This window comes from Narcine bancroftii, chromosome 3 (assembly GCF_036971445.1).
Source record: "Narcine bancroftii isolate sNarBan1 chromosome 3, sNarBan1.hap1, whole genome shotgun sequence".
In the NCBI taxonomy this organism is placed as follows: domain Eukaryota; kingdom Metazoa; phylum Chordata; class Chondrichthyes; order Torpediniformes; family Narcinidae; genus Narcine; species Narcine bancroftii.
The window spans coordinates 356,756,599-356,774,376 of NC_091471.1; the positions used below are offsets into that span (position 1 = coordinate 356,756,599).

Genomic DNA, 17,778 nt, shown 5'->3' on the forward strand with positions numbered 1-17,778 from the left:
TAATGTGGGTAATAAATGAGAGCCACCATGCTCTGGAGTAAAGCCACATTGAAGCGCTGGAGGAACTCAGCCTCTCATTCCAGAGAGGCTCATGCAGATCACCTGGGCTGGCACTCCAGCCTTGTACTGAGGGAGAGCCACTGCCAGAGATGTCTGCCTTACATATGAGACATCAATTTGAGATTCCATCTTCTCTTGATGTTCAAAATCAAAGTCTTTGGTGGGGAGACCGCCTAGGAACACCAAGTGCTATAGGTTTCTGTGAGGGGTGCTAGACAAAGTGGAGACTCTCTGTCTGCCTTACGATAGTCTAAAGATAAAGAATTTCATATATGTTACATTCTAAATGTAGTATTATGTGACGACAATGGAACCTTTACCTTTGACTTATCTTATCAGCAATTGACTGTTTGCTTAAGGTTCCAGCATCTTTGTGTTTCCTGACTACCAGTCAGGCCAGAGATACAGATGGTGCATTTTTGATCTCTGCCCAATATCCCACCCCCACTAATGTTACTTCTCCATTTTTTCATTCCGTTCACATTGTGTGTTGAACCACAGGAAATAATGGAAGGGGAGAATTGAACACCTAGGTACTGCATGTTTTCTTGTTCTGGTCAAGATCTCCAATGTTGTAATGTAGGCTTGCTTCTACTCCTGATAATGTGATGAGATGACCATGATAACTTTCAACCAATCTCATCCAGTTTCGTATTTAAAAGTTAGCTGTTCAATTCCTATTGAAATAGTCTCTCTCTTTGCTTGCTGAAAGCTGCATCTCTCATCGTTAGCTACTGTCAACAGTTATCACCACCAGTCACTCTCTAATGCTCAAGTTTTATATTTCCATATTTTCTTATACACAGAAGCAGATCATTTCAGTTCACTGAACTGGCTCACAAAGCAGATCCATTCTCTGTTTATTTTCCCTCTTCTCGTATTCCCACCTGTTTGCCTAGATTCTACCATGCACCCACACACACCGGGTGGTCAATTCACCTATCACACCCCTTTTTTTTTGTTGTTGCATGTGAACAGAAACCAGAATGCACTGAGGAAACGCACGTGATCCCATGGATGATGTGCAAACTATGCATAGATAGCACCCGAGGTCAGGATGATGTCTGACTGAGTCACTGGGGGTGTGAAACAGCATCTCTTCTTGCTATGTCATGGGATTACCTGTGATGTGATATTGTCATGGCTCAAGTTTACATGGACTGGTAGTCCTGTTTATCATTCCTTTACTTTTCAAAGAGGATGAATCAAAGTTTTTTTCCAAGTAATTTTCCAGTCAATTCTGAGGAATTTTCAACTTTATAGTAAATATGAGTTAACTTCAGTTTCGTGTTCTGTTCATATCCAAATGAAAGCCAATTAAATCCAATCTGCAATGCTTGGCCGGTGTTGAGTGCCCTATGTAAGGAAACGCTGGCAGTGCAGTGTAAACTGAGATGGAGATGTCACATGGAGGGCATATGTTGCTCAAATTCAAATCTAGAAGCTTGCAGTTGGGTTATTTTTCCAGTTGAAGATTAATTTCTGCACACTTCTGGGGGAGGGGAACTCACTGAGGTGTTGAGGAGTATGGCTTATTTACTTTTATTCCCTCCTGATGGTCAGCTGTTAGAAAAATCAAAATGTATTTATAATCTATCAGCACAACTGGCTAAGTGGTCTACCCCAGCTTACCGTGTTCAGCCCATATCCCCTAAATCTCTCCCATTCGTGTCCCTGTCTAAATGTCTTTTCAATCTTAAACTTTGTAATGTTTTTCAAAAAAATTCTATATACACTGCTCTAACAGGCCAAATCGGTCCTAGAGTCCGTGCTTCCTAATTTATATCCTATTAACCGACACCCCTGAAGGGTGGGAGGAAACCAGAGCCCCCGGAGAAATCCCACGCAGATGCGGGGAGGGCGTACAATCTCCTTATGGATAGCGCAAAATTCGAACCCAGGTCTGGCCTGGATCGCTGGTGCTGTAAAGGCATTGTGCTAACTGCTAAGGCAACCATGCTGTCCTTAATTGCTGTGGGCCAGATCTGGATGCCACCATGCTCTGGAGTAAAGCCACATTGAAGCGCTGGAGGAACTCAGTCAGTCTCTTCAGCATCAATAGGAGACAAAGATGTATTGCTGATATTTCAGGCCTGAGACCTTCTTCAAGGAATGTCAGAAGCAGGTAATCTCAGAAAGTCTCAGAAGTTAGACAATGCTGGCTGGGGCAGGAATCCAGACCAACAGAAGGTGTTAATTAGATATGATAAGAGACAAGGTAAGAATTTATTATGTTTGTGTAAAAGGAGATGGAATGGAGAGACAGAGATAGGGAGAGATGACGGGGGGGGGGGGGGGGGGGGGAGAGAAGTGGGGGGGAAGGGGTTTAATGAATTAATGCCATCCGGTTGGAGGGTGCCCAGTTGGAAGATGAGGTGTTGCTGCTCCAGTTTGCGGCTGGTCTCAGTTTGGCAGTGCACAAGACCATGGACAGACATGTTAGCAAGGGAATAGGATGGAAAACTGAAATGGGGGGGGGGGGGGGTCACTGGGAGATCTGTTCGGCAGACAGAGCCAAGATGCTTAACAAAGTGATCTCCTAGTCTGTGTTCAGTCACCCCAATGAAATGTTGTTTTACTTGGAAGGACTGTTTGGGGCCCTGGATGGTGGTGAAGGGGGAGATGTGCACGCAAGTGGAGCATTTCCTGCAATAGCATGGATCTTCCCAGTGGCCACCCATGGATCTTCCCAGTGGCCACCCATGGATCTTCCAGTGGCCACCCATGGATCTTCCCAGTGGCCACCCATGGATCTTCCCAGTGGCCACCCATGGATCTTCCCAGTGGCCACCCATGGATCTTCCCAGTGGCCACCCATGGATCTTCCCAGTGGCCACCCATGGATCTTCCCAGTGGCCACCCATGGATCTTCCCAGTGGCCACCCATGGATCTTCCCAGTGGCCACCCATGGATCTTCCCAGTGGCCACCCATGGATCTTCCCAGTGGCCACCCATTTCAATTCTCTATTTTGCTACAATCGCATCATCATCAAGACTTTCATGTTTCACTCACCATGCCCTGGAGCCAGGCTTTGTCGGCACCGCACATTACCCAGCCAGAGTCGGAGAGGTAACATTGAACTCAATGAAAACAGAATCAGAATTTATTGTCATGAACATGTCACAAATTTTGTTGTTTTTCTGCAGTGTTACAGGTGCTAAATTGCTATAAATTACATTTTTAATAAATAAATTAGTGCAAAGAAGAGAAAGTGAGGTGGTGTCTGTGGTTCAGAAATCTGATGGCAGAGGGGAAGAATCTGTTTTTGTTTCATTGGGTATTTGTTTTCAGGCTCCTGTACCTCCTTCCTGATGGTAACAGTGAGAAAAGGGCGTGGCCTGGATGGTGGGGATCCTTGAGGATAGAGGCTGCTTTCTTGAGACGTTGCCTCCTGTAGATATCCTCGATGGAGTGGAGGCTGGAGCCATGATGGCACCGGCTGAGTTCACAACTCTCTATAGTTTTTTTTTCCCTGCCCTGTGCATTGGCACCTCTGTACCAGTGATGCAACCAGTCAGTATGTTCTGCACAGTACACTTGTAGAAATTTCCAAGAGCTTTGGTGACATACCAAAAGGCATTTGAGAACCTGCACTCTCTCTGAAGCATTGAGCAGTGGTCACAGGCTGGAGAGAGCAGAGTGACGAAGTCGTCTCTATATTTATGTGTATTGAAATTCTTTCCCTCTTCATATTATGAAGAGGGAAAGTTTAAAGGAGACCACAGCAGTAGGTTTTATTTCACACAAAGATTAGTGGGTGCCAGGAATGCATTGCCAGGTGTGGTTGTGGAGGCTGGTACAATAGGGGCATTTACATCTCTGGATAGGCACATGGATGCAAGAAAAGTAGAGGGTTATTGGTCTGAAGTAGAGATGGAGTAGTTTGTTGAGTCCATTTATGTAGGTCAATAGACAATAGACAATAGGAGCTGGAGTAGGCCATTTGGCCCGTCGGGCCAGCACCGCCATTTTAGATCATGGCTGATCATTACCATCAGTACCCCTTTCCAGCCTTATCCCCATAACCCTCAACTCCGTTACCCACAAGAGTCTTATCTAACTCTCTTTTGAACATAGTCAGCGAATCCGCCTCTACCACCCTCTGTGGCAGAGCATTCCACAGATTCACACTTCTCTGGGTAAAAAAATGCTTTCTCATCTCCGTCCTAAAGGGCCTACCCTGTATTCTTAAACTATGCCCTCTAGTCCTCGTCTCCCCCATCATTGGGAACAAGTAATCAGACTTCACCTTGTCTATCCCCCTGATGATTTTGTATACCTCAATCATGTCCCCCCTCATCCTTCTAATCTCCAATGGATACAAGTCCAGTTTTTCTAGTCTTGCTGCATATGTCAACCCTGCCATCCCTGGAACTAACCTTGTAAATCTGCGCTGCACACCCTCTATAGCTAGTATGTCCTTCCTCAAGTTTGGAGACCAGAACTGGACGCAATACTCGAGGACCGAATGGCCTGTACTATGCTGTAATATTCTATATTCGCCTTCATGTTATCACCTTTTTTTAAATTTTGGTCTCGACAAAAGGTCCCAATCGGAAATGTAGTCCGACCATTTCTCTCCAAAGACACTGTCTGATCCGCTGTGTTCCTCCAGCTTTCTACTGTTTTCTCAAACTTCCAGCATTCACAGTGTTTGTTTCTCTGACTAAGTATTCTCACAGCCTGCGCGTGGTTAAAATACTCTATGGCTCCTCGCTAATGAGCAACGACAGTCATTTTAGAACTTTGAGGAATCTTATAGAGCCTCGTGAAAGCTCTGCTTTGTACTTGAACCTTCGGGTTAAATAACAGACGTGTCTTGGCCAGTACAATTTCATAATGCATGTTATTTTTCTCAAAATTTAAAGCTTGTCAATGCTTAGGCTTTGAAGTAGTTATCACATGAGGTACAAGTGGCTATAATATATTGTGGTAATGAAGTTAACTTCCAAAGAGATTAGACCATGGCCCTTGAATAATTTACCAACTCTAAAAGTGTAATTCTGTAATTGATGTCCCAGTTATAAACCATTTTGATGTGTTCATTAATTCTGAGTATTTCAAGTGATTAGAATGGTTATTTGAGCCATGTATTTTTCATCTTTGTATATAGTATTGAAGGAATAGCGCACATTCAAAATGGACCACCTTGACATAAGATTGAATACACCGCCAGCATACCGTCATCGTTTTATAGCATCGAAACAGGCCATGCGTTCGGCTCTTGTCCATCTAACCTTTCCTATCTGTGTACCTGTTCAAATGTCTTTTAATTGTACCCACCTCTACCACATGTCTGGCTCTTGTACCATATACCCACTACCCTTGGCTCCCTTTTAACTCTTTCCCCTCTCAACTTGAACATATGCCCTCAGATTTGAAAGAAAGACTTGAAGTATTGTAGTACCTTATGCACTGTTCCAAATTGATCTACAGGCAAAAATAGAGGACTTTATAGGTTTAGACCTTGTTGGAATGGTGATCCCAGTAGCTGGACTATGCAAAGAGTGCCCACAATGAAATTTTACTCACCATAAGTTTATTGTTCCATTATTTCTAGTTCTATTGCAAGTAGCAGAATTTTGGTTTAATCTGGTACTGTGTTCAGCTGAAGGAATGCTGTGCCTTTCTCTGTTCTATATTTTCATGAGGACTTTTTCACTACAAATTTATCTAACTCCTTTAATTGCATAATGATGCTGAGCCAAGCTCTCAGGTTGACTACACGTTGCACAAAAAATGTGAGGAGCCCAGGGTTTTTCTTGGTCACCAATTTTACAACAGAAGTAGAGCTCAGGTAGTAGGGGGAGGAATTTAGTTGGGAGGGTGGGGTGCAGTAGGGGAACAATGTGTATTTTAATGATAGTCCATTGTAAGAATGTTGTTTTATTTTATATCTGTATTTTATAATATAAATAAAGTTTAAAAAAAAACAGAACAGCTTATAGGCTTTCTTAATAAGTGCCGTCCTGCTGCGTGTTTGAGCCTTAAGTGTTTACTCATTACAAATGTAACAGAATGTATCGCAGCTGTTGCGACGTTGACAAGACATTCTTGCTGTGTTGAATCGTCCTGAAGACAATAAATGCTATTGTTAAGTATGCTCGCTATGCTATTGCCTGAAGAACATGTGCATCAACAGGCGTTCAATCTCCAACATCAAGAAACCATGGAAAAAAAACCCAACAAACTGACAAGCAGCTCAACAAGAAAGTCAAAAGAGACACAGATACAAGGAAGAGAAATAGAAGACACAAACCCAAGAGCAGACACCGAAGAAGAAGAACGCCGAGCTCTGCACAGAGGAATAGGAGGTACATAGATTAAAAAAAAATTTCAAGAACAAATGAAAGCATTAAAAGAATGGCTGACACTAGAATTTAATAAAATGAAAAGTACAGAAGTGAGTAGAATAGAGCTGGTCATAACAGATGTAGGGAAAAGATTAGAAAATGTGAAGAACGTGTAATGGCTGTAGAAATGGAAGTGAATGACTTAAAAAGAAAATTGAGAAGAAAGTGACAAAAAAGTTAAAGAAACACAGGAGTTGATATAATGGAAAACTATAATAGCCGAAAAAATATAAAGATAGTGGGCCTTAAGGAAGATGAAGAAGGCAAAGATATGAAAGAATTTATAAAAGAAAGGATCCCAAAAGTCCTGGGAATGCCAGAAATAGGGAAGAATGGAAATAGAAAGGGCACACAGAACATTAGCCCCGAAACCACAGTCACAACAAAAACCAAGATCCATTTTAGTAAAATTCCTGAGATAAATGACAAGAGAAAATATATTGGAGAAGGCAATGAATAAAATGAGAGAAGACAAAAAACCACTGGAATACAATGTTCTAAAAAAAATTTTTCTACCCAGACATAAGTTTTGAGCTCCTAAAGAAGAGGAAGGAGTTTAATGCAGCAAAATTGATCCTATGGAAGAAAGGCTATAAATTTATGTTAAGATATCCAGCGGTGCTTAAAATAGTTATCCCAGGGCAGCAAACAGACTGTTCTTGGATCCGGAGAAAGCACGAGAATTTGCAGAACGCCTGCAAGACCGAAAGAGAGATGAAGAGATGTAATAAGAACAAAGAACGACAACAAACTACATATAAAGAAGTAAAAATAATGTATAAGTAAGAACTAAAGGAGGAAAGAAAAGGGAAGTAAGGGAGCAGGGGGGAAAGAAACAGGCATTCAATCTGTAATCCGTGTAATGCCCAGCACCTTTATATGTGAGCTGCTGCTTTTATAGCCTGTCTGCATCTATCCTGCTAAGCATGCCCAGGCCTAAGACAACATTTGCATAGCACCTACACTGAGTGCATGCCCAGGCAAGCTTGGACTGACCAAAACAGCTTGCTTTGAGGGCAATATGATGACAATAAATCCCCAAAATAGGTTGTATCTAAAAACAAAACTGTACGTGATAGGATCATTTTAAGTCCATTTTCATGATCATAAAAATCCATAAAATACACCCTTAAGTGTGCAGGAAGAAAAATCTTCATTATCCAGTGTAATTGTTGACTTGGCATCTTGCAATGCTCTGTGTCACTGAGCTCCATGGGTTCAATACTCTACCCTCTAGCAGTGAAGAAACTTCTCATCTCTGTCTTAAGATCCTTGTCCTGTTTCCTGAGACTGTGATGCTCATTCTAGATAATCCAGACAAGAGGAGAATCCTCCCTGTGTCCTGCCAGAATTTCTGAGCTCGTAAACTCTGTTGAACCGTTCTCACCTATGACAGTCCTGTCATCCCAAGAATCAGACCATTGAGCCTTCACTGCCATCTTCTGAGACAAGAATATCCTTTCAGAGGAAAAACTACTCACTGAACTAAATTTTACGTTTTTAAATTTAGATATGGAGCACAGTAACAGGCTAATTACAACCAATTAACCTACACCCCTGTTAGGTTTTGAAAGGTGGGAGTACTTGGAGGAAACCAATGCAAATACAGGGAGAATGTACAAACTCCTCATAGACAGCACCGGATTTGAACCCGGGTTACTAGTGGTGTGCATGTTGCACTGACTGCTATACCAGGCATCATCTCAGCAAAACTCATGAGTTGTAGCATGGTGTCCTTGCTCCTGCAATGAAGCCCTTTTCCTATGAAGACCAACCTATTGTCACTGGCAATGTGACAGCAAATCAACTTTCACCCCCATCAGAGTGTCCAAAAGGCAATGCTTTGTATCACCTGAGGTTGTGGAATTTTTTTTTTGGTATGTGCAAAATAATTCAGTTTGCTTTTGATCTTGTTTTCTTGCAGATCTTCTCAATAATTGTGTTTGGCTGCATCACCAGTGAGGGTTACGAGAATGCAATGACATCAGAAAAGCTGGACTGCATCTTCAACCAGAATGTGGATGCCTGTCATTATGGTGTGGGCATTGGCGTGCTTGCATTTTTCATCTGCATCGTCTTCTTTGCTCTCGATGTCTACTTCCCGCAGATCAGCAACGTTAACCAACGCAAGCACATCGTGATGGCTGACTTTGGAGTTTCAGGTAGCATCACTGAGAAAGCCGGGGTGGTGAGCAGATGGAAACAGAGCCACGATTCTATCACGCAAAGAATCAGTGGTCCAAAAAGAAAACTACTGGTGGAGCTCTTGAGTTCCTCCACTGATGTTTTTACTGTATCTGCAATCATGGATTTGTACAGAGTCTTTGGCCCAACTTGACCATGACCCAAGTTGGCATTATAGGCTTGTCTTATTTGCCTGCATTTGGTTCATATTCTTCCTGTCCACATAGTCTCCAGTGTAAAGCTATAGTTATTGGCCCTACAGACCATGATGACTGCATGGAACACGATGCCAAATTAAATGTATTTGTGTTAGAATCCAAAGCAGCTCGTGTACTGTAGTTATATTAAGAACAATGATGAGAATTTTTAATTGCCCTATGATAACTATAATTGAAAGATTGAAATATGTCAAGCAAGTTTCCAAAGTAATTGGAATCCTGACTAAATGTGTGTCTGCCCAAAGTAGGCTATGGATTCCCAAGACACCTTGGGAAGATTCACAGACAGGAGTTTAGATTGGTCCCTGTGCACTGAGCTGCGATTGGACACTGCAAATAGCATTCTTGCTACTTCCCTTGTTGTCAGGTTGTCCCATCATCATTACTAGGTCTGTTCTCTGTGACCCACGACCCGACACTGCTGTCAGAGAGCAAAAGCTTGGCAGAAAGGAGAATCGATATACATATACCCCTGCTCGTCGTCCTCATCCCCTTCTCCCTCCTGCCCCTTATCCCCTTCCCTCCTCCCCTGTCCCCCTTCCACCCCTGTCTTCATTGCCACCACCCTCCCCACTCTTAATTTACAAGCAATCATCCTGCATTCACTTTTATTCAGTCGCTCTGGTGGATCTAGAATATTTCATTTAAGATTCAAGCACATTGTTTACTCCAGCTGCTTGCGATGCCATTTATTTCATCCTCTTTACCCACAGTAGGTAGTGTGAAAGATGTGTGTTGGTCCCACAAGCTGTGTCACTGACACTGGCAATGACTGATTCAGGCCACAGATGTATTAAGCTACTGAATACATGTTCTCCCATAGTAAACAATGATTCATAAAAGCTATTACTATTACCTTTGGATTTTATTTAACAGTTTAAATTGTGTCGGCTATTGAAGTGTTTTTTGCCCTGCCCCATCCCTTCATGTAGTAAGTTATTATGCACCTTCTTGGCATATGTAAATCCAGCATCTTTCAGAAAGGCTGGTGGTGTTGTGGACAGTGTTCTCTGAAAGAATATAACAGAATATGGATCAGTTACAGATATGGGCACAGACATGGCAGGTTTAATCCAGACAAGTTGGGCAGCGCAGTTGGCACAATGCCATTACAGCGCCAGTCATCAGGATGGGGGTTCGAATATCACACTGTCTTTAAGGAGTTTGTATGTTTCCCTGTGTCTGCGTGGTTTTCCCAGGGGGCTCTGGTTTCTTCCCACCCTTCAAAATGTACTTGGAGGGGGAGGGGATTGTAGGTCAAGTGGGTGTAATCAGTCTTGTGGGTCGAAAGGGCCTGTTACCATGCTGAACCTCATACATTTAAGTATGAGGTGTTGCACTTTGGGAGGTTAAATGTAAGAGGAACGTATATAGCAAGGTGGGCAACCTTTTTTTTAAAAAAAAAACTTGCATCCCATCTTAAGCAATCCCTATGCCATAGGTGCTCTGTGATTGGTAAGGGATTGTTTAAGGTGATGATGAGAGTGGGAAGGTTGAGAACCGCTGCTCTAGACCTAATTGTTACTAAAATACTTTGCTTGAGAAAAATTGTAATTGGCCCATTTCCTTTGGAGGTATGAAGCCGTGCACATTACGAGTCAATGAGGTATGATTAAAAGAGTGGTTTTCAAACATTTTCTTTCCACCTTAAGCAATCCCTTACTAATCACAGAGCACCTATGGCATAGGGTATACTTAAGGTGGTATCTGAGTTTTTCTTTTTTAAACAAAAAAGGTTGCCCACTCCTGGTATATAGTAAATTTCAGCACTGCTCAAGGCATTGATGCACAGAGATCTGGGGATTCTAGTCAATCGATCATTGAAAGTGCCACGTACATAGATAGGTTGGTAAAGCAGGCGTATGGTCTGCTTGGCTTCATTGGTCGGGTCATTGAGTATGGGAGTAAGGAAGTCACATGGCCGCTATTGTAAAGCTGTGGTGAAGCCACACATATTGTGTGCAATTTTGATTGTCCCATTATAGGAAGGACATGGAGGCTTTGAAAGGGTATGAAAATGATTTACCAGGTTGTTGCCTGGATTAGAGGGTATGAGCTGTGAGGAGTGGTTGGACAGACATGGGCTGTTTTCTCTGGAGTGTTGGAGGTTGAGGGGTGACCTGAAGGAAGTATGAGAGGGATTAATAGTTTTAGACAGTCAGAATCTTTTTTTTCCCCAAGGGTAAAAATGTTGTGTCCGAGAGGACGTGCATTTCAGGTGGGGGAAGAGAGAGTTTAAAGGAGATGAGCAGGCAAGTTTTTTTTTAAACACAGGAAGTGGTAGAATGCCCCAGGGTTCGTGGAGGAAGCAGAGAAAATAATAATGTTTAAGAGGCTTCCAATAGATCCATTAATTCGCAGGAGATTAGAGCAATTTGAGTCATGAGCAAGAGGCAGAGTCTTAGTTTAAATAGAATATTGGGATCATCGCAGACTTGGACTGAAAGGGCCAATTCCTGTGCTGCACAGATCACTGGAAACAACTGGGTTCCCAGTTCCCCTGAAGCAAGTTTATAGTTGACTGCTTTGAGCTAAAATTGAAGCTTTTGTGTTTTAGTCCTGGACAAGATGGGCCAATGTGGGCAGAATCCTGGTGGGCATTTCAGCCATTCTTAAGATTATATTTCTCTGACATTTTCTGATGTGCTTTTTATAAAATTAGCTGAATTTATTCAAAGTACTGTAACTCCTTTAATATTTTGAGGGATATTCATTACTTGATGTTGAGTTTCACATTTATTTATTGCCTGATAACATCAAGGAGACTATTCAGGCCTTTGAATTTTTGTTGGCTCCTAGAGAAATCCCAGCAATCCATTCTCCCAACTTGTTTCCCTTGAACCGATTCTACCTCGTAAGCCCATCAACTTTGCTATTCACCTGCACAAGGGGTAGTTTACAGTGGCCAGTTAACCTACCAATCAGCACATGCATCTTTGGGGTGTAGGAGGAAAGAGGAGCACCCCAGAGGACACAGGCAGAGCATACAAACTCCACACTGACAGCACCACTGAGCAGGACTGAACCTGGATTTGTGCATCTGCATCACTATTCTACAGCCCCACTATTATAGAGAGAGTTCCAGGCATGGTTTTTCTTTGAAGTCCACTGAACTGCAGTGAAATAGTTTCATTGAAGACTCACAGAAGCAATCAATGTACATCTCAGCCAATAACACTTTGTGGATTTTCACTTGCAGATCAGACAGCTGTGAATTAGATTTGAACCAAAGACAACTGATCCAAACCAGCTTTTCTTCCAACCCTTGCAGTTTCTGTTCCCTATTTCTGGGAACTCTAATCATTCACCCTTTTGAACAAGAATTCACTCAGCTGGTCTGAGCGCACCTCTGCTGGAAATGTATATGCTCTGGTCTGAGGACAATTGGTGCATGTTGTCTCAAACTCTTGTCAAACTGATTGGGCTCCAATGTCCCCTGTTCACTCTCTGAGCTGGTGGCTATCATTGGACCAAATTCATTGGACCCCTGTTCATTGCTATTTGTGAAATGCCATGAGAAGACCAGTGTTAAAATGCTGATGCAATGGTAGTGACCTACCCTGATCTTCTTCCTCTCTCAGGTGTCTGGACCTTCCTGTGGTTTGTTGGCTTTTGTTTCCTCACCAATCAATGGGTGTCCACAATTAACATGCCAAATATAGGGGCGGATAGTGCCCGAGCTGCCATTGCCTTTTCCTTCTTCTCCATTTTCAGTTGGGTAAGTAGAAAACGAGCTTGTGTGTCGCTGCTTTTAGCCATCTTGATGGTGGGGGGGGTGGGGGGGGGGGGGTGTTTGAAGGCACTCTATCCTTTTAATTGTCTCTGAGAAAATAAATGAAATATTAAAATGCAGATTTTGACTGAGGTTTTATCACCTTTCAAGCTTTTGGTATTATATTAGATTTTTAAGTTTTAATTTTAAATTTAGACATACAGCATGGAAACAGGCCCTTCCAGCCCACGAGCCCCGTGCCCCCCAAATTCACCAATTAACCTAAACCCCCAGTATCTTTTGAACGGTGGGAGGAAACCAGAGCACCCAGAGTAAACCCATGCAGATGCAGGGAGAACATACGAACTCTGTACAGACAGTGCCAGATTTGATCCCGGGTTGGTGGCGCTGTAATAGCATTGCGCTAACCCCTATGTTAACCGTGCAGACCCCAACACCAACCATGCCGCACTGCACTTGAACACTGCACCACTCACGTACACACAACCCATCAATATTCACCCTCAAAGCTCCTAAAGAAACATCATCCAATTAGAAATTCATTCCAACTCTGTGCCATGTTCTTTCTTGGCTCAACAGCAGAAACCTTCATTGATTTATATTTTGTTGCAAGTATTTCCCTCTGCAGTTGATACCCAAGTCGTGTTTCCAATTGCTGTTGATAATTAAACCCGACTGTTTTGCAAATCAAGTTGGCATGGTGATGCAAGTTCCCCTGCAGCGTTAGCTGAGGTAGACATTAATTCTATCATCTGGTGCATCAACCCCATCATTGGTAACTCTTCCACCCCGAGCATTGTTTATCCATTTTATATTCAGTGAAGACGTATGATTGATCAGCAGATGTAAGAGCTGGAGCAATCAGAAAAAGATGAGGGGTCTAATCTGGAGACAAGTTCCAGATAGACTTTCCCATTCTTATTTGTGGTACTTACCACAAATTTACTTACCATGATTTACCTTTCCCATGGGTGGCATGGTTAGTGCAACACTATTACCACACCAGCGACCAGAGTTAGAATCTGGCGCTGCCTGTAAGGGAGGTATGTATGTTCTCCCTGTGCCTACGTAGGTTTTCTCCAGGCACTCCTGTTTCCTCCCACTCTTCAAAGTGTACAAGGATTGCAAGTTAATTGGGGTATTTGGACAGCACAGGCTTAATTTTTTTAATTTAGACATACTGCACAGTAACAGACCATTTCGGCCCACAAGTCCATGCCACCTAATTTACACCCAATTAACCTACACTCTTGATACATTTTGAACAGTGGGGAGGAAACTGCAGCCCCTGGAGAAAACCCACGCAGACACAGGGAGAACGCACAACTCCTTAAAGACAAGATTTGAACCCAAGCCCGATCGCTGGTGCTGTAAAGATGTTGTGATAACCTCTATGCCAACCATGCAACTGTGGGCTAGAAGAGCCTGTTACTGTATGTCTAAATTTAAAAAAATCTAGATCCAAAGAAGTTAAGTTGCCCTGAAACATGTAAACCACTGCATATAATGTACAGTAAAATCCCCTTTATCTGGAATTCATGCAACCGGCAGCCTCAAGCATCCAGCAAAAAAAAACCCACTGAGAATAAATAGGCAAAAGAAAATTTAAAATCTGTGCATGCCCCGCCCCCGCCCCCCCCCCCCCCGTGGTTTGTCCGTCAATCACACAACCTGCAATCTCAAGCAAACGGAAAATTCAGTTATCCAGCATCGACCAATCCCATAATTGCCAGATATCAGAGGTTTTACTGTATTTGTAAATGGATTAATAGCTAACAGGAAAGGCTGAAATGCAGAAAGAAATGACAGTTGTGTTTTTTTAAATATTTAATTACTGTACATATTTTTGAGATGTGCTTTGCCATGTTTGAGTTTAATTAATTGATATTTAAATAACTTTAGCAAAAGATCAGACACAATAGGTAAAGATAGTTGATCATGAAGGATGTAATGCAAATGGGGAGCCTTTCATACAGTGAAAAGGCAAAGAGTCGCCAAGTAATCCAGTACCATTATTAAAGCAAGAGTGAGAGACGAGAGGTAATCTCTTCAGAGACGTGGAGTGGCCGTAGAGTTCACCACTGCCTGCAGCTCCCCTGTAACCACTCCGTGTGTTGTTCATCGTGAATCTGAATTCGAGGCACCTATCTAGATAAACTTTTTTTTTAAATTCAACTTTAAGTTTGCATTCTATCTGTACTATGTGTGGGTTGACTCCTTGTAAAATGAAGTTTCTCACTATACTTGAAAGTAACTTGAATTCACTGAAATATGCGGTGGCACATTCGTGAAACTACACATCAGTCAGTATCAATTTCTACCTGACTCATAAGGAGCAAAAATAATAGTATAGGAAGAGCTTTTTTAATTTAGCTGCCACCTCGTGTCCAAAAAAAAAAGATGCAGGGTTTCATTTACAAAAACAGCTTGTGGACTTTGGAGACATGAGTGTACGTCTTTGAATTAGGACTGTCCTGAGTCCACTGCTTTGCAATGATTGAGAAATCAGTGTTGTGTGGATGACTCCAACCCATGTTCCCGGGAAGTTGAGTAAATTTGTAAGCCTGTGCTGGCACCACAAAGACTAACAAAGTGTTAGAAATTAAATGACTAGCCTCGTTAAATAAATATCCTCTTTCAAACACTAGTGCATGAATGGAACTTACCCCTGCAACCCTTCTGCACAGTTATTTTCTATTCAAGGCACATATTAAATTTTGCCGTTACCTGTTCTAAAACTGCATTGTGACGATTCAGTCCAAGCTGCCACCGAGAAAAGAGGAGTGAGATCAATAATGACAAATTCCTTCATTTTTTTAAATTTAATTTTAACAACATGGCATGGTAGAAGGCCCTTCCGGCCCACAAAACTCTTGTCGCCCAAATAAACCCAATTAACTTACCAAGCCCATCCATTTCAGAGGGTGGGAGGAAACTGAAACACCTGGGGAAAATCCACAAAGGTCATGGAGAGAGTGTACAAACTCCTTGGAGGCAGTGGTAGATTGGAGCCTGGGTCAGTGGCACCATAATTGCATTGTCCCAACCGTGCCACCAGTGCAGTCATCATTTGCTTTACTCTGCTGTTTGAGATCCCCAAGTCATAGATCCATCGATAGATGGCTCAGGTCCCCAGTAAACTGTGGGTCAATATTAATGAGTTGCTCTCAAGATGCACTATTTGTTTTCTGCAAGTTTCCATTCCCACATGGTTTGCCTGATAGTGACTGTAGGTAGCGGTGAGAGAGTTGGTGCCATTTGGGACGTGTTTGACCTCCGGTCATGCAGCATTAGTAACTGCTGGATGCCACGATCAAGCTACAGTAAGGTGTGGCAGGTTCAGTCAGACTGTGTTCTGTTCAAGGCTGAGCGCACTGCACTCTCTGCTGGGACAGAGGTTCCCTGAGAGTGACAGCGGAAGATTAGCTTCCAAGCTGGTCTAATTGGAACCCTCGGGGATGGAGGAAACTCTCTGGTGAAGTCGATAAGAAATCACAGAGGAAGGAGCTGTAGCAAACAATTGGGCACATGGGACAGGGTTGAGGAGAAATATCTTCACGCACAGATGGAATTTCCTGCCTCTCAGACTTTATCTGTTAGAAAAGTGATTGATAGATATCTGGATATCAAGGGATATAGAAATGGAGGGAAAAAATGCAGATCTGACAAGATCTGAAGATGGGAGGACTAAATAGCTGATTCTTGTCACAATATATAGTTACGTAAGCTCCACCAAACCAAAACCTGCATTTGAGGCAAAACAACAAGTGCTGGAAGCAGCCTTCCTTGCATAACTGAGACAACATTTTGGGAAGGATGATGAACTTAACCTCCTCTGAGTTGGTGTATCTGCAACCCCTGCATTCTCGGGGGTGGGGGGAGATAGAATTGTGTTGTGTTTCTAGAAAAAAGTCTGTATTATGATTTTTATTTCCTTCCCAAACACCCCCACCCCCATGCATGGATCACCTAGGTGGGTCAAGCAAGTTGAACATTTTGGGCTTGCTTGTTTTCTTCCGCCATGTAAATTCCATGAGTAAATTTTATTTTGGATCTCAAATTATGAATACTGTAGGGGTGAATTTTCATTACCCAAACAGCTGCAACAAACAAACTGTATGAAAGGCAAAACATTAGGAAATTAAGTTTATTAATTTTAATGGTGCAGCATGGTAGAAGGGTCTTAGACCCATGAAAACCATTTAACCTACCAACCCTGTAGGTCTTGGATGTTGAGAGGACACTGGAGCTCCGAAAGAAAACTCACCTGGGGAGACGTACAAATTCTTTGCAGACAGTGCTGGATTCAAACCTGGTTAGTGTAGTGGTTAATATGACGGCCGAAAGAATACTTTCGAATACTTGTGGCTTGGTAGGCGGCGGCGGCCCCGATCCAGGCAGGAGCAAGGGGGAGACGGTGGCCCCGGCCTCGGTCGAGTGAGGCAGGCGGAGGCCCAGAGAGTGGGAGGCAGCGGCCCCAGTCCGGGCACAGAGAGAGCAGCGGCGGCCCCGGCCCCGGTCCGGGCGAAGGGTAGGCGGCGGCGGCCCCGATCCAGGCAGGAGCAAGGGGGAGACGGCGGCCTAGGCCTCGGTCGAGTGAGGCAGGCGGAGGCCCCGGTCCGGGCAGAGAGTTGGAGGCGGCGGCCCCAGTCCGGGCACAGGGAGAGGTACGGCAGCCTCGGCCCCGGTCCGGGCAGTATGGCCCGACCTAGGAGGGGAGGCAGACCCCTCCAGCCCGGGTAAGAAACCTGCATAGGAGAAGGCCACTCCGATATAAAACCTACAACGCGAGGACCTCGCTGCCACGTCCCAGCTTGCTCGGCCACGGCACACGAACCATGGGTGTAAAGGGTGGGGCCAGTACTGCGCGCACTGCACTCCACCTAAAAGCTCCTTCGCGCAGGCCCGAGCACAGGTCCACATCCTCCCCCTCCACGTCCTCCCCCCTCCACGTCCTCCCCCCTCCACGTCCTCCCCCCTCCACGTCCTCCCCCCTCCACGTCCTCCCCCTCCACGTCCTCCCCCTCCACGTCCTCCCCCTCCACGTCCTCCCCCTCCACGTCCTCCCCCTCCACGTCCTCCCCCTCCACGTCCTCCCCCTCCACGTCCTCCCCCTCCACGTCCTCCCCCTCCACGTCCTCCCCCTCCACGTCCTCCCCCTCCACGTCCTCCCCCTCCACGTCCTCCCCCTCCACGTCCTCCCCTCCACGTCCTCCCCCTCCACGTCC

At 44.0% G+C, this 17,778-nt stretch overlaps 1 protein-coding gene across 1 annotated transcript in view; it reads left to right on the plus strand.

Moving 5' to 3' along the window:
* The first annotated feature begins 2,968 nt into the window (after positions 1 to 2,968).
* LOC138756903 (synaptogyrin-2-like) overlaps positions 2,969 to 17,778 on the plus strand; it is a 33,179-nt gene continuing 18,369 nt past the window's right edge. The window contains exons 1-5 of the mRNA XM_069923295.1: positions 2,969 to 3,131; positions 3,763 to 3,858; positions 4,705 to 4,862; positions 8,340 to 8,577; positions 12,399 to 12,535. Coding sequence (XP_069779396.1) covers positions 2,969 to 3,131; positions 3,763 to 3,858; positions 4,705 to 4,862; positions 8,340 to 8,577; positions 12,399 to 12,535 — 792 coding nt within the window. The remainder of the gene's footprint in view (positions 3,132 to 3,762; positions 3,859 to 4,704; positions 4,863 to 8,339; positions 8,578 to 12,398; positions 12,536 to 17,778) is intronic.